A 23,847-nucleotide genomic window follows, 5' to 3' on the forward strand; every position below is an offset into this window, starting at 1 on the left:
GACCGGGCACTGCCCGTATCTCAGGATAACTCATATACCATGTATCATATCATTTTGAAGAAGTAGTTTATTTGGAACGTATTGCACATGTTCAGGATACAAAAGGAACCCATTGATAAAAATGTGTGGATTACATAGGCTGGCAGTGAAAAATGAGCACTTCCTCATACGGAAAAAAGTTCAAAACCCCCAAATTCGAAGCATTTGTGATAGGAACTCAAGCTGAAGGTGCCCGGTAGAGAGACGTGCCCGTATCTTAGGCGTTTGAGTGTACCACCAAGAGTACCAGGTACATACCCCCCCCTCCCCCAAGAGTGTGCAACTCCAGCTATGGGGTCTGCGTCTGCGACGGCAGAACTTCACTTCACGTGACGAACCTGTACACATTACTTGCACCCAGTGCATGATCACTGTTTGCCAGCGGAGCTCCGGAGCCTTTTGAACCATGTCAAGTGATAAGAAGTTCTGCTGTCGCAGCATTGTTAAGTGATTTGTATAGGTTATGCTTAACAGTGGTTGTAGCGAAATCTTTCTTGTTTTAATACACGATTGGCTCTAAAAACCCTCACATCGTTGGTCATCATGCAGCATTGGGAAAGTGGTCATGGTGCCATTGCAGCTAGTCCAAGGTGCAGTGCGAGAACGGCTGAGCATAGTGTGAAATTCTCAACACAGTCTGGCAGCTTTGGCCTTGGAACTGCGCATGCTCCACAGGCGATGCAGTTGGGACAGTTGAGTTCGTTGCAACCGGACGCGTTGCAGCAACGTGTCGAATCCCTAGCTCTGGGTCTGGCAATGCAACCTTCTTTTCTGACCACCACTCGGAGCATGAACAGCAGAACGTACCCAGCATGGGAGTCCAGCCATGGCCAGTCTCTCAAGGCAGCCAAGTTAACACACCAATGCACATCAACAGAGCAGACCTGTCGGTCAATAGAACGTATCGATCAGAGACGGGATTATAACAGAATCAGCGATGCACGTTTCCTTCCTAAAAATAAAAAAATCTGTGGACGGTAGAATTGGTAGTGTTGCATGGAACTTTCCTAGACGATAGGATAACAATAGATATGAATACTTGATAAAAAAAGTCAAACGCTGCGGTTAGAATCTGATTGTCAGAAACAAAGAACTCGTCAGGGACGTATAGAAGAACTGCATCAAGTCAATGAACATATTTCCATGGCAACTCGATGGGAATGAAGTTCGCGCGCGCACACGTCCCGCCAGGCACATCATGATGACTCAACAATGGGGACAATAGCAAAGAAAGCGGTGGACATGTATACATTAACACCACGGCGTCACAGAGGCATGAAACTAGCTTCGGCGGACAGCGCGCACGTGTGGCCCAGTCAAAAAACAATATTTAAAAAACGTTCTCGGCCAAATCCCCCCCGAGGGATCTTTTTGTCATAGCAAGGGATATGGGAAATTCCCACGTACTGAATGGCAGCATGTGTGCGTGCACTAGTACTGTCAAAAGGTGCACAAGCTGGGAGTAGGGAATCCAAGCCACCAGGCATGGCTCCGCGATCCACTGGAGGGTGATCGGCGGCACTGACAAAGCACGGTACAGACCGCTACGTCACACTGCAACACCACATGCATCCGCATGCAGCGGCTGTGACAAGCCATTGCCACACACTGAACGGCACGGATGTAGTCTTTGCCAGTTCTCAATGGCACACAAACGTGTGCGTCTGTGTAATTGGGTGAAGTTTCAAAACTGGTGATAGTAAAACACATGATGCCATGCTACGCCCTGGGCAAGGCCAATATCCACATCCCTGAATCGACAGGATCACCGTCTACCGTGGTCCAGTTGCACCACAGGCAGTTAGCCCAACTGCTATAGCAGGTCAGCACCAGGGCGACGAAGAAGACAACGCCGCACAGAGGGCATGGCTGACGCTGTACGAAGACCGTCGCCACGTAGAAGAAGACGACAGCAAGGTGGTTATAGTAGAGGAGTGGGGACACGGGCCGTGGCAGAATCAGTACGGGCAGTAGCCACTGAAGACACTTCATACCACAACCGGTTCCTTGTCCAGGAACACCTCTGATCTGTATGCTGCTCCTTTGAATAACTCGCCAAATTGAACGATATCGCGATATTGACGATTTTCCGAATTATTATTTCCTCATGCAGGAAAGCAAAAAGTGGATCCTTCCCAAACGAGTTATGGTCTCACTGAAAGTGGCACAGAGTGATGGAAAGAGGCTCATTTACACTTGATATTTACCATTCATCAACCTGCAGCCTGCAGTCCCCCAGAAGACGAAGCTTCCAGAGCTAGAGAAGCCCACACACATGCACAGGCCACATTCTGCAAGTCAAATCAGCTACTGCCAGAAAAAGACAAGAATGATCATCCACTTCAAAAAAATAATTGTGCGTAGGCGGAATGATGACGCAAGCTCAGAGTGATGTCATTGATCTGTACCGTATACAGTCAACTTCGCTAATAACGACTTCGGATATAACGACAATTCGCGAATAACGACAGCATTTCCATGCCCAGAGCTATGCGCTGTAAGTTCACTCCAGATAAGTGTACCGCCTCAGAGTCTACCATTCCAGGTTACGGAGAGCCCCTGCGGATGGACTGCACTGTTCAGGGTGGAGGCGTTGCCATATGGTGCAAGTCTACTCTCGCAGTTGCACAGATCGACCTCCATGCCACTCCTGTGGACTCTAAGAACGCAGTTCTATGGTGCACCATCCAGTCCCAGTCTGGCAGCGATATCACCCTGGGAGCTGTGTATCGTTCTGGCTCGAGTGGCGACTCTGACGTCTCCCTACTGGAGCACCTAGACCACTGCCTGGATGCCGTTCCACCCTCCGCCCAAGTCATCCTGGCTGGCGACCTCAACGTCCACAGCACTGAGTGGCTTGGTAGCACCAAGACTACCACTGCTGGGCAACGCCTGGAAGAAATATGTGCGACGCACGGACTGATCCAACATGTTGATCAGCCAACAAGAGGAAAGAACACTCTTGACCTCATCCTGTCAAACTTGCCACACCCCGTCACAGTACAGGCATTTCCACCCCTGGGCAAGTCAGACCACTGTGTGATTCTTGCTGAGTTCAGCCCAGTCACGCTCCGTACTGAGCCCGTGTCTCGACGCCGCGTCTGGCGCTACAACCAGGCTGACTGGGGCCGCATGCGTCATTTTATTCGTCAGACAGACTGGCAGCACATTCTTAGCCACCACCCAGAACACGCATGCGTACAACTTACTTCCCGCATCCAGGAGGGCATGGATCGCTTCATCCCATCGAAGCATCTGTCAGTCAGAACGTGTGACCCTGTTTGGTGGACTCCTGAATGTAGTACAGCTGTGTCTGCAAGAAACCGTGCTTGGCGACACACCCGTGCACACCCAACTGATCTGCAATTGTCTGATACCTACACTGCAACCAGCCTGAGAGTTGCCACTGTGCTCCATGCAGCGCAGCAGGCTCATGTATCTTCATTGCGGAACAAGCTGTCGAATGGAAACCTACGTGACAAAGCATGGTGGTCAAACATGAAGCGTGCAGGAGGGCTATCCCGCACATCTGATATTCCTGTCCTAAAGGGGCCCGATGGTCAGCAATGTACCACGGCCTCCTCCAAGGCTGACTGTTTCGCATCATTCTTCGCAGAGAAGTGCAGCATCCCAAATGATCTCACTGAAGACACACTCCCGCCTTTCCCACCACGCACTGACGCCATCCTGAGTCAAATCCGTTTCCGGGAATCAGCAGTGCTCAAGCAGCTCCGGTGTCTTGAAGTATCCAAAGCGTCCGGGCCAGACTCCATTTCCTGCCGCGTTCTAAAGGAGTGTGCGTCTGAGCTCTCAAAGCCGTTGTCGCAGCTGTTCTCGTCTTGTCTCTCCCATGGTTACCAGCCTACAGCCTGGAAGGTAGCCAATGTGGTTCCCATCCACAAGCGCAAGGCCAAGGGCGATGTCCGTAATTATCGACCAGTCTCCTTGCTCTGTGTAGTATCCAAGGTGATGGAAAGAATAGTCAACCAGCAGCTCATCAACCATCTCAACAGCAATACCCTCCTGTCTGCCAACCAGTTTGGCTTTCGGAAATCAATCGGCACAGCTGACCTACTAACGTCACTCCAGCATGAATGGGCTTTAACCACCAGTAAGGGCGGAACCATTCAGGCCCTCGCCATAGACATAGCAGGCGCGTTTGACCGGGTTTCACACCCTGGGCTCCTCTGCAAGCTCCGAGGCTATGGCATTGGTGGGCAACTGCTGGCCTGGTTAACATCGTACCTCCAGAACCGGAAGCTGCAAGCTGTTGTTGCGGGACAGACCTCTACCCCCTCTACCATCCGGTCAGGCGTCCCTCAGGGCAGCATCCTAGGGCCCACATTGTTTCTAGTATACATAAACGACGCCGAAGATCAGCTACCTGCCAGCGTCTCCATCGCCGTGTATGCTGATGATACTACGTTATACACGTCTGTCATGCCTGGACAGACCACAGAGGCCGCCGCAGCTGCACTTCAGACAGCCGTAAACCAGCTGGAAGCCTGGGGAAGTACTTGGAGGGTTACCTTTGAGCCCTCTAAGTCACAGCTGATGTCCGTGACCAGGAAGCTGGCCCCTCTAGACTTCCCCCCTGTCCAATTCCTTGGCACCCCTGTTCCTGTCAGCAGCCAGTTGAAGCTCCTTGGGGTGGTGTTCGACGAGAAGCTCAACTTCAGCGCCCACCTCCACCAGCTTTCTGTGCGCGCACATCAACGCCTCCATTTCATGCGGAAGGCAGCCCCCATCCTGGATGCTGCTGGACGCCTAACCGTCTATAAGGGCTTTGTAAGGCCCATACTTGAGTATGCCCCACTAGCCTGGCTTGGTGCTGCCCAGACCCACCTTGGGAAGTTGGACACAGCACAGCGCAAGGCCATGCAGATGATTGGACCCACCACCGTCCTCCAGAGTCTGCGGGCCAGACGGACGGTCGCAGGGCTGTCCTATCTCTACAAGGTAGTTAACTGCAAGGGCCCACCCCGTCTGACACGCATGCGCCCTCCCCCAAAACCACGGGCCGATACTGTTCGAACCCGCCAGCAGCATTATGCTCAGCGCCAGCACCGGGAACAGCTCTTAAACACCACCCCCGGCACCAGTCCTGATTACCTTCGACGTTCCTTCCCGTACTGTTTCCTTGAATTGTGGAACAGCCTCCCCGAGGACATCTTTCCCCGTCTGGCCAATCACTCTCCACTCACAGCTTTTAAAAAAGGTGTGAACAAACACATTTCAGACCAGCCATGGTCTTGGGACGTGCTTTGAAGCCCATCATGTTGTTCGTCTCACTGTTCTTTCCAGATTGCACCTCTCGGTTTGGGGATGTGCATTGAAGCACCCCATACTAACGGTCTATACTGTCCTCTCTTGGTCACCACTCTCCCTATTACCTATATTGTAATTACCATTCATGTATTGCGCTTCAGATTTTCTTCCGTTTTTGTCTCTTGGTGCGTTACCGGCATGGCGATACTGAGACCTAATGGTCAGTGGAGTGCCTGTAGCCTCACCAGCACTGCTACTATCTGTGACTGTGGCGACCACCATTCAATGTCTAGTCCTCCCCTAACCGTACCCCAACTCTCTCTCTCTCAGCTCTCTTTTTATCTGTCTTTTCTTACTCTTTTTTCTTTGTCAGCCTTCCTGGTGGTTATGTGCTTTTTCAAGTAAATAAAAAAAAAAAAAAAAAAAAAAAGAGTGCAGCGACGGTGCGAAAAAAATGCCCCAAACTGGGCCAAAGGCCCAAACGCGTCCTGCTCCAGCGATTTCGTTTTTGTTAATCGCAGACTTTCGATTTTTTGCTGTGTACTCTTGAAGATATCACAAGTGAAGCCCCTGCAAATTTGAGCAAGGCAGCGTGACAAAAGTCTCAAATTCTCGATACTCGAGTCGCACTGCGCGCTTTTGAAATTGCGAGATCGCGGCCCAACTTACGAACGATTTATCTCAGGACACATTGCTCGCAGCGCGTCGCAAATTGTTTCAAACGACAGCTGAGAGTTTTCTATTCGACCTGGATATTTGGATCGTTGGATTTGAGCCAGATTTGACTGAGTTACGATCTGTTGAAGTTTTGCATTCTTGCCAGATCGATCGTGCGCCCTACCAAAATATGCCCAAAAACGTTGCTCGTTTGGAACATTTGGGGGGTTTCCGGGCAACGGGAAACCCCCCCTGCGTACGCGCCTGGAGCCTACTTCCGTGCGCTCGACGGCTTGCCCGAGAGCGCACGGACGTGGAACTTCAGCTTGTGAGTTTCTGCCATTGTTGTGCAACGAATGCCATAAAGGACTTGAGAACTTGGGAAGGCAGGCACTCGGTGTTTCTAGTTGATGTATTTCAAGTTCGATTTATGCAGATTAGTGCAGTACAGTGGCTTTGTTTGCGCTGTTAGCATGCTGCGGGTGCGCTTGCACGTGCACGTTCTGCTGAGGAGAGCGTTGTGGCTTTCGTTTGTGCTGTCCTGCGTGGGTGCAGTGTGAAATACAATCAGACATGGATGTCAGGGCAGGTATCGTTGATTCCGGCCCTCGAGCGGCCCGCGGCCTTCGGCCTTGGGCCGCTCTCGGGCCTGAATCAACGATACTGCCCTGACATCCAATGGATCCATGTCTGATTCTATACGTCTTCAGCAGCTCATGAGTCATGCATGTGCACTTGTAGGGTTAGTGGAAGCAGGTACTGTATTGTACTACTCCCTGAGTGGAAGTACATGACTGTATTATTATGTGAAGAGAAGCCAGGCGTCCAAACCAACCCAAAATACTCTTGCCTTATTCTTCGGTGAAATAGTTATAAAACATTGTCTTACTAAACAACAGTGAGCATAGAAGCAACCTCGATGCACCCAATAATATGGCATCCGGGAACAGCAAGTGTTGCACGAGGATCCCAAGAACACGTCAAGTTCCATGCTACCGCCATCAAAAGAACGAAGGATAACTGTGCTAGCCTAGTTCATATTCAATGTAACGCTAACGGTACGGGATATAGGAGCCTGTTGGGAAGGCGTGGGTGAGCTGTAAAATCTTGTACGGTTCGAACAGCACAACATACATGCAGCAGTTATTGCGACGGTTAACGTCGATGGACGAGAGTCATAAAGCACAGTCCATGGGGATTGACGTTTCTGGGCTTCCTTTCCGAAAGGAAAGTTTTATTTCTTCTCCAAAAAATCAGAATCATGCTGATTATACCTGTCTGTTATGAAGACAAGGAAGCAGCCATGGACATTGTGCCATACTAAAGGAACCACAGGTAAAAGATAAAGCACTTCATCTGAAAACTCAAGGACTATCCATAAATACAGCAAATGATAATCCTAGCCTGGTAATGTCCAACTCCGTCATGTGAGCCATTCGGTGAGTTATCATGGGAAGCATAATGTTCGAAATGCTGAAATTTGAACAGTTGCAGTTGTGTTCGTCGCCACACAATGCCATCGCCAGTTCACATTTGAAATGTAGCCATTTTACGCTCGTGTCCCTGTACACGGCATGGAAGGCTGAGCAGATTCAACTCTTCCATCGCTTCCTGATCTGTACAGTAGTGCGGTTGCGTTCCCGTTCCTGACACATCGGTCTCCGCTAACCAGCATCATGAGCACTCCAATGGTTCCCGCCGCTCCTTCCGTATCGTCCCAGCGCGTCCCGTCAAAATGTGAATTACTGTAGGCAACGGAGCCAGTGTATGATGAAGGCGAATGCACTGTTTGATGATGCTCCAACAAATCCTTTCTGAGACTGAGACCCAGCCGGAGCCGCATCGCCGTCATTACCAGCTAATCATGGGGAGGTATAATGTGACTTTCCACCACTCCCTGATTCAATCATAGTTTGCGAGCCTGCGCCAAACTGCTTTCTCACTAGAGCCAAGCATTGGATACATATGGCTTCAGTAAGGTTTACAATGCTATGTCTCTGGCCTAAGTCCAAGTCTAGATACAGCAGCTCAGAGTCAGGGCTGATGAAGTGTTCATATCGGAACAAGTGAGACTTCAACAGTAGCTAGTACACATCAGGCCTGAGGACGTCGCAGCGTTTCTCCAGCACACTTGTTCTCTCCTTCAACTCAGATACTACTTGAAGTACTACTAAAGGCCATCTGGCTCTCACACTCAGTCCTTCCACCCCTCATTTTCGTGGTTTGGGCTTCCGCTCTTGACTCGGCAGGTTCCTGGCCTCTCCGCAGTCTGTCCTCAGGAGACTGGGGTCGCTCTGGAGCTAGTGCAGCCGAATCGAAGGGAATCGAGTTCTTTCTTAGACGTCCACAAACTTTCGTCGTGCTTGACTTCGCTTCCACTGCGGGAAAGCAGTTACACTTCAGGACCACGACGTGCTTGTTGCAGCCTACACCAATGATACATGTACTAATAAATATTCCCTCATTTTTTCTGCCTCCCGGCCGGCCGGCTGGAAAAGGAACGTATGGAATCAATGGGAGCCTCAGTTCCATCTCTCGTCTGCTAGTGCATTCAGGAGCGTAGCAGCGCTTCGGCATGACGATACAAGCCGAATCAAAACAACTCTACTCTCTAGCCAAAAAAACTAGCTCAGTGTTCGTCAGGCAAAAAGCGAAACTTCGAAAGTCACGAACTCAAAAGGTGGGGAAGTCAGAGTCAGAAGGTCCACTTGCCCCGTCTCGAACCCAGACAATCTTTGTGCAAGTCATCTATTCGCACTTAGTGCTTTTCGCGTCCCTCAAAATATGCTGAAAAGTGCTCTTTTTTCAGTGAAAACAGGCAAAAAGTGCTCTTTTTTCAGTGAAGCATAGCCATGATACATGTTCAGATATGAACCCGAGCTGAGAAATGAATACGCACTCTTGCATTGATGGGTCCACAAAAGGCAAAACCGGAAGTAAAGTTCAAAAAACCCACTTTTTACAGCATTGTGTACACCAGTCACCGGGTTCAAGCTTCACCAACTTACTTGCTGCCCCCAAAAAAGCGGCGTGCCAAGGCCCATCGAGCACTCGGAAACTGTGATCGCATGCATGTGCAAAGAGATTTTAGCACTTTTTCAGCTAAAAAAGCTCAAAAAGGCGATATTCACCAAAAAAAACGCAAAAAAGGGCGAAAGAAACGGGCTTTTCCAAAAAGGGCGAAAAAAAGGGCGAGCACCTTTGGGAAAGGGCTAGCACTGACGTCATGAGTCTGTGCATGCGCGCAGTCTACAGACTACACCATACCATGGCCATGGCCGGATCATGGAGTCCCTGGTCTACACTCCTGTATGTCAGCAACTCCACTATTATTGCCACTAATCCCAGCTCAAAGAATACAGTTGATTCTCTATCAAGCCTTTCAGTCCCCACATACTGACCAAACAAGCTACAGGTACAACGTCACGGTGATCATCGTAACGGGTCATGTTCGTATCAGAGGTAACTTGTGAGCCAATATCACGGTATTAAAGTCATAAATACAGTCTCGCTGGTGTGAGCAGCCACACCCCAAATTCAGAGTCAAATCATCCTCCACACACAGCCCGGCAACGCAAGACGAGGAGCAGACTGTGGCATGGTGCCGTGGCGGTAAGTACAGTACACGGCACAGAGAGAGAGCACCATCCACCAGCACCAAACTGAGAACTTGTGTGTGACATTGCCCCAGCGACGATATCGACAGACTGGAGCAGATCGTGACTTGGTAAAAAAGACAAAAAGAAGAAGAGAAGAGTATTGTACAAGAGAAGAGACTGAATGGTAATGGACAGGCAGCAAAGAAAAGCAATACTCATTTTACATGCAGCATTGTGGTACCCGGCGTGCACATCACTCCATTACCAAAAAACAGCTAAGCAAACCTGGGCAGTTTTGACATGCAAAGGAATGAAAAATGAAAGAGAAAAACCTAGCATTGGAAACTGAAGAAAACGTATGACGACGAAACGCAACTATTCCGCGGTGATACGGAATGGCCTCAACCTTGCTCACATCTAACAAGGTGCGTACGCCAGCGCGGCTAAGTGCTAAAACTGATGAAACAAGCGAATCAGTCGGGACGGCACGGATGAATGGCTATTTAAAACAAAAAGTAACCTGCAGTGACTGAGTTCAACAGGGGGGGGGGGGGGGGGGGGTATAGAGCAAAGCTATGAAGCGCAGAGGATATACGATACGGGCGGAAATGGGAGCGGGGTGGGGAACGTCCCGGCCGATACGAAGCACGAGCGACGCAGATAAACACAGCATGGGGCGAACGCAGTTGTCTCCACGTCCCCATTCAAAACGGATGAGGGCTGCCTGGTCAAGAATTCCGGCAAAATAGCAGGGGAGGGGGGGGGGGTATAGCATTCGCTCACAGAAGCACAAATGCATCGACAGTCGCAACCACTTGCAGGTGTATGCACATGACTTTGATTGTACAACACCTCAATGTCACTATCACCGGATTTGTCCTTCAAGCTGGGGCAAGGCAGGCGAGCAAATCATTTATTCGGAAGCTGCAATTGTGTGCATCCGTAGATCCGTCTGTACATATGTGCGGGGGGAGGGGGAGGGGGGTGTATGCATTGTGATATCGTAGAAATACGGGTACGTGTACATGTCAGTTTTGCTCAGGCATCCAGGAGGCCAAACCCACGCGGGGATGCTCCTCTGGAGCTATAGCATTGTCATGTACATTCATCAACTAGTCTAGGTGTGTCACTAGCGATGCCACTAGTGGATCTTCAGCATCACCACTGACCGATGGCCATCGCATCAGTTCAGCACTAAACTCACTGGCACCAACAGGCCACACATCGTTAACCTTGGAGGTCTACGTAGGATAAGGGAACATAGCCCTCTTGTTCGCCCTTCTTCACACGAATCCACCCACTGCCGTCGTTCTCGAGTAGTCCAAGTTTATCGCCAGCCATCACACTCAGCTCACCCTCGTTGGAGCCTGCGCACACCGCACACGCATGCATAAGCAGACAGACAATCATAAGTATAGATAACTGCCAATATACACATAGCCGGTTGGGTGGGGGTCTCTACAAAACTAACATCAGATCTTGATGGTAACTGCTGGTATCGCCTAGCACCAACAAACACTCTCTCTTAGTGCATATGTGCATACACTCGAGTGGTTGGCTTACCTGAGAAGTCGTACAGAGCGTTGCAGAATGATGTGGGCATGTCAGAGAATTCATCATCAAACTCATCTGTAAAACAGACACACCGCCGCACAGCAAGCATTACATCGAATAGAGTGCATTTGCTGAACCGCAGACTGGTATTGATAGTTGATACGTCAGTGCACCTCCAGAGGAATGCTGTCATCAAAAACAGTGCATGCACGTAGTCAGATTGCTGCTAACCTTGAGGTGGCGGAGGCGCTGACGGCCCAGAGTTCTGCTGAGTTGTTTGTTGGTAGGATGGTGGTTGGCTGGCTGCTGCTGCCGCTGCTGCTTGGTTCTGTGGTGGTGGTGCTTGTTGTTGCTGCGGCGGTGGCTGCTGCTGTGGAGGTGGCGCACTGTTGTTCCCTGCCATGGCCGGCTTACCAGGCGATGAACGTCTCTGCGGCATTTCCTTGCCCTCAGCCTGAGCTAGATAACCCTGTAGATATTGCGGAGTGGACAGAACACCACATTAACTCACAACACTAAAGCGGCAGCTCACCGAAAACAACTGGAGTGAAAACTTCACCGAGTCCAATTGTGAAATGCTGAGGTTGAGTGGACCAACTGTTCCCACCTTACAGCACCTGGAGGCTGTGATGAAGGTCCGTGACATCATAATAGTGTCACAGATGACCCAGATCAGTTATGTCCAAGAGATAGCCTTCCATCTCTCTGCTATCAAGAGTAAGTTTGGTATGGGACAAGGTTGACTGTACTGAAATGCGAAAAAAGCAGAGCTGTTCATGTGCAGTACTCACTTCATATTTGTAGAGTTCTTCATTTAGTCGCTCGATTTTCTCGCCAATAACAACCAGCTGCTGTTGGACAACAGTTGGATCTCCAAGGCTAGGGTTAGCTGAGTAGACTTGATACATCTTCTCCAGCGCAGTACTAAAAGCATACAAACAGACATACACAAAATATGTGTTGTTTGGTGATTGTACTATGGGTGTGAAACTCTAAGTTACAAACTGTACCCTCTGTCCACTTCTCTGCTTCTTTATACACACATACACACGTGCTCAAACGTACATAGCGACTCCCTCGATTTGGGCTGAGGCTTGTGGATAATCCATAATTACAAAAATACACACGCACACGCACACAGACACACACACATGCACAAACACACCATACACACAAACACACATGTACACACACACACATGTACACACACACACACACGCACAAGAATGCACTCCCTACCCAAATGCCCCCCCCCCCCCCGCACATACACACATTATACTGAACGTACTGTTCTGATGTTTCCTTCTTGACTAAATCTTCTAGCTCTTTGACCTTAGCCTGCAGCTTCTTCTTTCTTTTCGCCGGGGGCAAATGTCCGAAGTCTTCACGAGGTCCGGTCTGTAAAGACGAGAGAAATGTGCCGTACAGAACCAAAAAGTTGAACACATGGCATGCCTGACAATTATTATTTCTGCAATTTCTGAAGCCAATAGAAGTCATATTCGAGATGCGAGACTCGTGTCCCTGCACTAGCAAGTCGCCTTGATCAAAACACTGCCTGGCAGGGCACAGGCAACAGCATTGGCTCACTAGATACAGCAAATGTCACAAATGCCACGAAAAGAGGGGATTAGTGTGCCATCGCGTTGATACGAGTAGAGCGCACACTTACTGCTGCTGGTTTTGCTGATTCCCGCTTGGCAGTCTTTCCCTTGATCGAGGAGTACTCTTCAAACGCCTTGTCAGATGGAGGCAGATAGCCCGTCCGATGCTCCTCTGCAAAGGTTATACAGTCCTATACACACACACACATGCGCACACACGCACACACACACGCACACACACGCACGCACACACACACACACACACACACACACACACACACACACACACACACACACACACACACACACACATACACACACACACACTTTAGCGTGTCGTGCTAAAGTGCTGAAGGTGGTCTGCCACCTTAACCTTGCTGCACTAGAGAACAAGTTATAAATACACACCAGAGAGTCATAAAAATTAATAGTGACTCCCCGATACACACCAATCTTACCTTCGATGAGTCCATCGAGTTGGCTGCCTCACTGATATTGTCACGGCACTTGGTAACAATGGGCTGAACACCAAGCTCAATATCAAGCATGGTGAGGAAGAGCTGTTTGACCGTGTCGATACGGCCCTCTTCCATTCGTTGAAGATTCTGCACAATACCAGGAGTAGCAAGAACAAGAGAAATCACCATTGCGACAATGACGACAACAACAACTACAACTACAACTACAGCAACTACAACAACTACAACAACAACAACAACAACAACAACAACAACAACAACAACAACAACAACAACAACAACAACAAACACAACAACAAACACAACAACAAACACAGCAAAACAGAAAGAACAAGAACAATGTCATTATCAACTCGTGCTTGAAACCTAACTTCGATCTTCATTTGAAGACAACCGTGATTTTGCAATCTGAGCATAGCAGCACAGCTTTCACAGCAGCTGTAGTCAGTATTGTCAATACTCACAGAGAAGACTTCAGGCATTCTCGTGAAAAAGTGATCCCGCTGTAGTTGATTAGTCTGGTCCAGGCAGACTAGGTAGTTTCCCTTGGCTTCTTCAGCCTGGTCATTCTTCTGCATTGAGAACTGCCGGGTCTACTCACATAGAACACAAGGTGGCAAAGGGGGAAACAGGACAATGATACAGCTGCATGAAGGTCTGAATGTGCACACTATATAAACACAATGGAAAAGAGAGGTGTTTATTAATTCTAATACTGTTTAACGTCCGGTGGACAGAGCTAGTTTTACAACATGGCACCACAACACAATTATTATGTTGACAGCACCCCCACCCTTCCAGCACAGTACAGTTAGCCTTGTGAGTCGTGACTGATGAATACTTTATGCTGAACCGATACATGGTTCCTGCCAGTATTAGTCAGTCTTAACCCTTTCAGTGCCAAGGGGGTCAGACAAATTCAAATTTTCTGAGTTGAGCCGAACTCAAATTTTTCATAGCTCAGCTGTATATCCACAGGTGTTTACAAACTATGGCTCTCTGGAAAATATCATGGCCAGGCAGACAGCTGTGAAGAGAAAATGCAGCGAAAATAGTCTTCCTCGCGAGGGCGCCTGAGCGAAGTCCGTTTTCTGCATTTTCGTAGCATCTGCACGTTCTCACGCTCGCGATCGATCGCAGTGCAGTCTACTTTCAACGCACGAAATTCGGACAAAGTTGGCCTGAAAGCCACTGAAAATCTCGATGTTTTGATACCCAATACGCATGGGCTGCCACGAAAGAAAAAGAGAAACCCGCGAAGCGCATACGTCATGTTTTCTACGCACGACAATTGTTTGTGGCGGGGGGGGGGGGGGGCGCTTCAGGCTTCGCCCTGGCGATACCTATCCACACGGACACAAAACGATGTGATGAGTCGATAGCCAAGGTCTTCCTGAAGACGTAGAGTGGTCGCTTGTAACTCTCCTGTGTGTAGAAGTGGAGATACGAATTTATTTGTACACACATACTCATTCTGGCGACTAAAGTCGTCCGTGGCACTGAGAGGGTGAAGTAGGATGGTCGGGTCGACACACACACACACGCACGCACACACACGCACACACCATGTACACACACACACACACACACACACACACACATGCGCACCTGCACACACGCAAATACACACACAAATGCATGCACAAGCATTAACCCTTTAAGAGCCACAGGAAAATTTCAAAATTCTGCATTTTTTCGTGTTCCTTGGATCATAGCTTCAGTTCTACTCACTCAATCCTCACAATCTAGGGCTTCCTGGAAAGGTCTCCGCGAGAGGAAGAGAATGAGGTCGATCATGATAGCCAGCACACCGTCTATCCAGCGCTAGATCGCAGCGACAGTACGAAAAATGCCCCAAATGCGTCCAATTGCGTCCCGCTCCAGATATTTCATTTTACTCGGTCGTGGAGTTCCAATTTTTTCGCTGTGTACTCTTGACAATATCAACAGTGAAACCCGTGCAAATTCAAGTAAACCAGCGTCACGAAAAGTCTCAAAATTCTCAATACTAAAGTCGCACTGCGCGCTTTTGAAATTGCCGCGATCGCGGCTCAACTTACGAGTGATTTATCTCAGGAACCGTTGCTCGCAGGGCTTCGTGGATTGTTTCTACCGACAGGTGAGAGTTTTCTCTTCGCCCTGGATATTTCGATCACTGGATTTGAGCGAGATTGGACTGAGTTACGATCTTTTGAAGTTTTGCATTTGAATGCGTCGTTTACGACGCATTCAAGTATGGGGCGGCTCTTAAAGGGTTAACATACAGGTGAAACCGGGCTTAGCGGCCACCTATGTGACTGGCTGCAATATAAAAGTACACACGTGCGACCCCGGGTATGCACACATTGCGTGCTACAGACTAACGGTCTTAACACCAGGTGGTTACTGAAACCAGGTGGTCATTTGCCCCGGTTCACCCACGTGGTACGTCAACTTGCAGCTGAATTCATTTACATGGGGCTAAAGCTAAAGTAGATTTGTTACGCCGTGCCTAGGAAGAAGTCCTGTTCTGTTCACAGGCAAACATGTAGAGCTTTTTCAAGGACGCAGCACGGTACCGGCCAGCGTCGCTCACCCCGAGCAGGGGCGTCGGAAGGTATTCTACATTAGTGCAGCTATTACAAGGCGGGGAGGGGGTCCAAGGCCTCCCGGATTATTTTGGGGAAATTGGGCCCAAATAGGCTTGAAATAGCCCATATTTCATTACTTCAGAGATCACAGGATAAAATTATTGGTGTGGCTCTGGCCCCACCTGCCGCGCCGGTTCCGACGGCCCTGCCGAGACTGTGGTGAACAGGTCGCAGGTGAAGACGCATTGAGATGTGTACGAAATGTGACAGGTTCGTCTCCACCAGCTCTTGGAGCGATTCTGAAGCTTCTTCTTTTTCACCGAAGCCATGGAAGGGCTTCCTGGCAACTGTTCTGACTCAACACGGTGTCGGATATCGAGTTGAGCGCCATCCTAGCGCTACTTTCACCTCCACGCATCCATCCCCGTACAAATTGAACGTGAACTGGGATTATCCGGTTTCGTGTGTCTATGATTTGCAGTTCAAACCCACATGCAGTGCGTTGAACAAGGAATCCTGCTTTCACCTGGATTGAGTAGCTCAACGAGGTGCTGCATGTACGCTCGAACAGCGGATTATAGATACACACAACTGTTCACTGTGCCATGTCATGCCAAGTGAAGGCAATGATAAGCTTAGTACACGGTGCAAGCCTGCACAAGAGACGCGTAGTGCACTCACAAACCGGGATTGGAATGTACGGACTCCACACATTTTCAAAAGGATTATATCAGTTCAGCATGTGTATGTTGTTTGTTGAAAACAGACACCCGTGCGTGTGTTGCCGTTATGTGGAATGTCTGTCTTCGTCTTGAGTCTTTCCTGTCGAGTTGTATTTCCATTGTTTCCTTGTCGACAAAGTCCTTTTCAATGTAATTCTACTGGCAATGGTCTGGGTGTGGAGATGCGTACGGAGCTAGGAGTAATACTACAGATGTGGCCAAAGAAATCCAACCCACGTGCCGCAAGCAGCGCGAAGGCTCATGCAGCCCCTGCAGCCCTCGGATCAGTTCTGGGAACATGCATGATATAATTGAAAAGGAAACGCGGCGCTACTTTTGACTCGCGGGTCGGATTTCTTTGGCCGCGGCTGTATTTGACTAGTTCAGCGGTGTTTTGAACATAGTGTCTTCCCCAGTGGATAGAGCGTACCTTCTCCACAGCTGCTCTGGTTAGGTTCATGTCCTGGCTGGCCTTGTCAAAGGCAAGCTGGGCTCGCTCGGCTTCTTGCGTAGCAGCTTCATACTTCTTCTTAGCCTATGGTTTGGGCACAGAGCAGAACCAGAGATACAGAACAATAGAAGGGTACAGGTTATTTGGGGGAACATGATTCGTGTGAAGTTGAATACCCTTGTGCATGCCTTCATGCATGAAACAACAGCTACTTCAGGAGCGCTAGCAGCAGGAGCGCCAGCAGCAGTAGCAGAAGCAGTTTACCAGAAGTAGCAGTTTACAAGCAGCTGCTACTGCTGCCGCAACAGCAGCAGCAGTAGGAGAAGCAGCACACGCAACGGCGACAGTGAAAACAATGACACGATGACGGCAACAACTATTGTGGTAAGCATGGCATGGCATGCTTGTATATACCATAAGGATGCCAAAGGATGCCACTAGTGTGGTGGACGAGATCTGGAGAACGCATATCTTGTGGGTAGTTTGGACTAAATCATGACATGTCAAGTACATGCAGATGAAAGAGGACAAACAGAACAGAAAACTTCTACGTGTATGATGTGAATCGAGTATACGTGGAGGCGTCGTAGCTACACAAAGTCTCAATCTTACCTTTTCAAGGTTGCTTAGCGCCTGGCTGTAGTTGCTTGCCTGCTTGGCTCCTTCATGCATGTACTGCAAAAGAACAATGGACAACCAGGGTAAACAGCAAGCTTGGATAATGGGAAGAAACGTTTCCAATTTTCATACTGAATTCTATGCTGCAGACGGGTCCCAATGATGCCTACAAGTGCGTCGGGTGAGCCCTACTGTACAAGCAGAAATACTCGTCTGGAATTTAATTTCGTCTTTTTCGTCCAAGGAGCTTTTGGAGTAAATTAAATGTCGGACGAATGTCGACTTGTCCAGCTTTTCAATACACTCTTATGGTCCATGGACGAATTTTACAACCGGACGAACTTAGTTTCTTTGTAGTTGGACGAAATTATTGACCGACGACATTTTCTGCCCACTCTGTACTATGGGTTTGAAATGTGTCAGTGAGGCAGATGATAACGACTATAAAACTACTAGTGTTTCACTATCTGAGGCGTCGTCATTGCTCTACAATTGCCACTAAACACTACACATATGCTTCCTCTGGTAACAAAAACTCCGGGACTTCGATTGACCTATCAGTTCTGGAGAATTGAGCTCTGAGGATTCGAGCAATGGTGACTCCGAGACAAACGATGCCGAGTTCTCTTGCACAATGGTGTACATATTTCTGTTTCAAAGAAGAATATGCACTCGTCGTCTCGAACTACTATTGTTCTACTGAACAAAATTATTTGGGCACTGTGACTCTCTTGAATGTGAATAAAAAAGTCACTAGTTTCCGGAGGAAGTATGATGATGCCATTCCCATGCATGTAGTCTCAAGAGGGACTGGGTCGCTAGCCATTGCAAACAGGGCAGATTCAGCATCGATACTAGTATTGACGGGAGCAGCAATGCACTGCCTTCCCTCTGTTGCACACTGGCACTTTTTGCATGGTGCATACTCTGTATGTATACACTGCAACCACTGCCGCAAAATACTCACCCCTTTCTTCTCCTTGTGGAGCTCATGGTGAAGCTTCTTCAGTTGTTCCTGAACTTTGACATTGCTTGTTTCAACGATAATCTCGTGCTGCCCGGCTGTGTCGTCAACTTCCTTCACTACCTTGTAAAAAGCTGCTACCTCAGTGTACCTGGCGGAGCAAAGAAAACACGACATAAAGTACTCGATTACAGACGGGTGTTTGTGCATAGACATGCACATGTATAGGTGCATTTTAATATTGTTCTTTCTCCACACCATACCTTTGGTTCTGTTTTCACCAATCGCGATGATCTTGGGCATAATGGGAAATTATTGGAGAGATGATACCAATGTACCCAAACTCATCAAGAGGATACAGTTCTTTTGTGCCGTAAATGAAACATTGAAACATCGTGTTTCCTTCGGTAACAACACCCGATAGGGTTTGAACATGCTACATCACAGCCAGCCTGTAGTCATGACAATGCCGACTTTTGGATCCACTTCAACCAAACATGTATGGCTCCGTACAAAAACTGCAGTTAATGCACGCAGCCAAACATGTTTGGTTGGTTTTCCTTCACAGCAGGGTGACACATGCGCGGGTAGGGACTCGCTGTAGTAGGCACTCCCGGTCGGGGACACACTCCTAGTACAGAAAACATTACACCAGCGTGTCACATGAGGGCCTTACCAGTGCCCATCAACTACTGCACTTCGCTACGGTCAAATGGATCCACATTTTCACCCAAAGTTATTATTTGTTGACTTCTCACACCATCACTTTCAAGCCCTACCAGGCACCGGTGTCACCCGCAGCAAAGCGGCAAAGCACCTGAACCCGATACCCGAATTAAATGCTACCCGACACGGCCCTTAGGAAAGGGTTCACCGGGAAAGTCAAGGTTTACAGTGCCCGAGTCTGGATAGGTGAGATACAATGGACTAGCAAAACTGCACCAAGGAAGAGTCAAGTTCAGATTGTTACGGTTGCGCATGACATAGTTCGCGCAGACTGTTTTTGTTCAATTTAGCTGCCACCGGTATGGGAACCAGCTACATTCAAATACATGTAGCTACTTTTACTGGCACGTACTAGTACTGAGCCAACTTGGAATCTGAGGGAAATGGGATCATACTACAGTACATCTCGCACATCATTTGCAATACCAGTATTATTGCGTGGAAATGGTAACTGTTCAATTTCATGCACAAAACGTTCTACAAACATGAGATAGGTGTTTGTGTGTGCGTGTGTGTGTGTGTGTGTGTGTGTGCATGTGTGTGTGTGTGTGTGTGTGTGTGTGTGTGTGTGTGTGTGTATGTGTGTGTGGTGTGTGTGTGCGGGCACAGCTGTGTGGTGTAGATTAGGCTAAAATTCGTGGCGGTCAATTCATCAGCCTTGCAAGCTCTTGAATGATGTAATCCTAGCACAAGTTTGTTTGCTATCATCGCTTCAGCTATGCGCATGTGAAAGTGAAGTGTGTGCGAGAGAGGGGTCATCATTGAGCATTCCGTGCTCGGCAGCTCCACAAGAACAACACCAGACAAACTATGCAGCTCATGCGTTCACATCAACGGCTGATGTCAAGACACAAACACAACACGACCATGCCGGTCAAGTGCGGTCAGCGCAACAGCATCCTCAAGATGTCTGCACCATACCTCACGCGGGTAAACAAAAACACCAGTACACGTACACCTACAGTGCTGGAGCTGATCGGTTTATGGCAACATCTGCTGACTCCATGACACCGGCTTGTTACCCATGTTCAGATACGTATCAAGGGTAAACTTAATTCATCAACAGCATTTTAGAAGATAGGATTAAATACGGAAAACCAGCCAGTGCCAGCCAACCAAAAACTAACCCCAGCTGATGAGGGTGTTTACCATACAGTATTCGGGATACTATACAAACACGGCCGGTCTAGGCAGCTCGGGATACCGCATAAATAATTTCAGCATTGTGCGCACATCTTACACTTATTGCGCACCACTTTATCGTGCGATTCCGGGATTACACATCTAAGGCACTTCACATGCACATGTAGGCAAGTACTTTAATTTCAGAAATTTTAGGTGCTCAATATTTTCGGTATGAGAGCAAAAAGGCCAGGTTAGGTGAACAGAAAAATTAGGTGCAGAGTAGCAGTTCCCTATTGGATTATGTGTGTTAGTTTTTGTTCGTTGTATTGAAATTTTAGGTATGAAACAGAAACACCGAAAGTACCGAAAATAAAAGTACACCCAAAATTTGTGAAATTGCAGTAGTTTTCATTTCCCAGGCATGGGAATGCTACATGTATGAGTGTGGTGGTGACTAGGTGCATAACATGTTCTTTGCTGCTTTGCACCAATTTTCGGTTCAGGCTTTGCCCATTATGTTTCGTACCCTGAGGTCGCTTTGAGCTAGCACATTGAGCGGCCGTTGTGGTGTCAGTGCCTCGGTGCCATGCTCCGCCGCTCCTTTCTATCTCAGTTCGTAGTTGCACTGATGGAGTTTCAAGTAGCCAACCCATTACACGAAATAGTGCTCACGCAACATTGATAATGTACCACACTGACAATATTCCACCACAAACACACACCTTTGTGAAGACGTTCATGTAAACGCACAGACGATACCATGCACGCGTATCCACGCTGGCGAGAAACGTACCCATGGAAGGTTGCTAAGGGAACCCATCTTTCAACCTCCCCTTCTGGTATGCCTTGCGCTAAGCCTAGTCAGAGATGAATGCCATAATTATTTGCATCATGGTATTCAAATAACTACGACAATGACTGCACCCATAAAAGAGCTGTGTACTCCAGAACACACTCAGCGTCCAGGCACAGCAGAAGCACTCTCCCAGTTGACCAATAGGCAATACTCAAAAAAGATTCGCAGTGACACAGGCGTGCAAGGACGTGGGCCATTCATTCATTCATTCACCTAGGGTATGGTGCTCTCACTCTCCGTACTGAAAGACATGAAACAGGACAAGTGAAGCACTACCTCGACCCCACCGCAAGGTCCGGATTCACCGCATTTTTTCCAGAGCTACAGAAAATAGGGATGGGAAGAAAATAATCACAACGCTATCAATGCAAACAACGGGGCAGGTCAAGGAGCGTGGCATCGCCTACCCGACACATGACAACGCGAGATCAGTATGATTTGTTTCTGGTCACAGACTGACCGCTCGGCGCACGGAGGAGGAGAAACAGACTCCACCACAACAGCTTTTCGCCAATCTTACATACCGAACGACAGGACAAGTGTCCACCTTTCGTTTTAGGGCGCGCTTCAAAGACTTTACTTCGGCGCATCGGACTGGATAGCTCGTCGTGCCAGGTTGGAGGGCTGCCACGCGATACGCGTACTCGATGTTATCAAGCGGATACACTTGAGGTCATCGCGATCCTATTTTGAAGCTAAAACAGTGCTTGCGACAGGACTACGACACCGTCATGTTGGAACGTGGGCCTTTCGTCCTTGCGCACCATGATCGCATGTACGGATTTTGCAAAACGACACACCAGCGCACGAGGTTAGCTAGACAGAACTTACTTCAAATCGTCCTCTTTTCTTTTCTGATAGGACTTGGCGAGTTTTCTGTGCAAGCAACATACACACGCAGACACAGAGTCAGAGGTATGGCCCGAGTGAGCAGGGAGATCCCGTACGTCGCGCATGGCAAAGGGGTGGCAATGGAAAGGTCGACACAGCACATGGTGTAGCAGCTTGGTTCAACGGGGGAGAAAATAGCGGCGGGCAAGTCAACCGTTGAAAGAACAATGTTATTCACATGCAAGCCTGTTTGGCAAAAGTAAATGATGGATATATGAATGAGCTCATATTGCACTTTGCATAACCTAGAATTCCAAAACACACGAAGCCCTGATCGGCCCCAAAGTGCAGAACAGGATGCAGGCAGTGCGTACTGCTCAAGCCGTCACTTATGGTTACATAGGAAAGCCGCCATCGCACGCGCGGGCACGCATTTACTTCCCAACATCTCCATTATTTACCTGAGCTCCTTTGCGTAATCGGCCTCGATCTTCAATCTGTCCTTAGTGAAGGATTGGCAACGTTTTACAAAATCAATTCCACCGTCCAAATGGTTGCACGCACGATCGTATTGATCCTAAAATCACCAGAACATCACCAACGAGAACGTACCAACGCAGATTCAGCGGGATCACCGCACCGTGCCCACATACACACACACACAGCGCACACATGCACACGAAGACATGAGCGGACGGCCACGTATGCAGACAGGACGTAGGAACGCGGGAATTTCGCGGAACGACAATGAACATCCACCAGCGACCACACCGCGTGCAGCACACCAACCAAAAGCGCAGGAGAAAGAGACTCACCCACAAATCCTTTCCCCAGTTTGCGCTCATCTTTCACGTCTCTGGGAGTCGCCGCACGCTGGCAGATGTTTTGTTTTTCCAAACACCTAGCTGGTTTAGCAACACATCAGCTCCTCCTGCGCATTCGGAGTTTTCTGCAGGGACGCGTTAGCCGTTCAGCTCAGTCGCTAGCCTCCAGATATCCAACTCTACGTTCTAATGGATACGCCCTGAAACTGTCCAAGGCGAGAGCAACTCCGCTACCCGACGATGACGGACAAGGCACGGAGCTAGAGACACAGCTTACCTACACTCAATCTCCTCGAGCTTCAAAGCAACAAAAAAATCGTTCAGCGCAAAGCAACGACGATTACGACTCCGCTGTGGCCGGCAGTGCAGTGAGCATGGTGAGAGCAGTACTGCCAGTAGGAGTGTACAACGCATAAACAAGACAAGTGCCTTACCTGCATGCACGCTAGGCTGTAGTCTGTGTAGACTATTTTGTAAATTGTAGTAGTAGAGTGGCAGTGTAGGTCTAGTGTAGTGTAGATCTACTACCGAGTGTAGAGTAGACACGTAGACCATGGTAGACAGTCTAGTGCTGTTGGCAGTGTTGCTCTGGCCATGCTTCTCGTGTGGTATGCATGCTCGGTTCATTTTTTTCGGTCCAGATAAACCATGAAATGATAACGTCGCGACGTGCTGAGCTAGCTGAGGCAGATGTGATGATTTTGTACGACTACGACGTCTCGGACGTGATTGTATTTTTGCAGACGCGTCGACTGGCTGGGTACCGGTAGCGCCTAGCCTAGGGCCCACTGTGGTCCACGGCGCACAATGCGGCGCCGGCGCCGGCGCGATATGTACGTATGAAACTCGCACGGCTGTTCAGCTGCGGCCATCTATCAAAATGGCGTCGAATTCACTGGAAAATCGCACATTTGCACATTGCACGTTCGATTTATGAACTTGGTGTGTTTTCAGGTGGAT

At 48.8% G+C, this 23,847-nt stretch overlaps 1 protein-coding gene across 1 annotated transcript; it reads right to left on the reverse strand.

The window, feature by feature from the left end:
• Window positions 1-9,663: 9,663 nt before the first annotated feature.
• Window positions 9,664-23,254, reverse strand: LOC135823933 (formin-binding protein 1-like). Its single transcript, XM_065336812.1, has 14 exons — window positions 22,879-23,254; window positions 22,525-22,640; window positions 22,064-22,108; window positions 18,529-18,676; window positions 17,556-17,618; window positions 16,923-17,027; window positions 13,665-13,793; window positions 13,180-13,326; window positions 12,790-12,912; window positions 12,406-12,515; window positions 11,909-12,041; window positions 11,349-11,586; window positions 11,127-11,192; window positions 9,664-10,930 (listed from the first exon to the last, which is right to left on the reverse strand). The coding sequence occupies exons 1-14, from the start codon at window positions 22,906-22,908 to the stop codon at window positions 10,791-10,793; spliced, it is 1,593 nt and encodes a 530-aa protein (XP_065192884.1). The 5' UTR covers window positions 22,909-23,254; the 3' UTR covers window positions 9,664-10,790.
• Window positions 23,255-23,847: the final 593 nt, after the last annotated feature.

This window comes from Sycon ciliatum, chromosome 8, assembly GCF_964019385.1.
Source record: "Sycon ciliatum chromosome 8, ocSycCili1.1, whole genome shotgun sequence".
Classification (NCBI taxonomy): domain Eukaryota; kingdom Metazoa; phylum Porifera; class Calcarea; order Leucosolenida; family Sycettidae; genus Sycon; species Sycon ciliatum.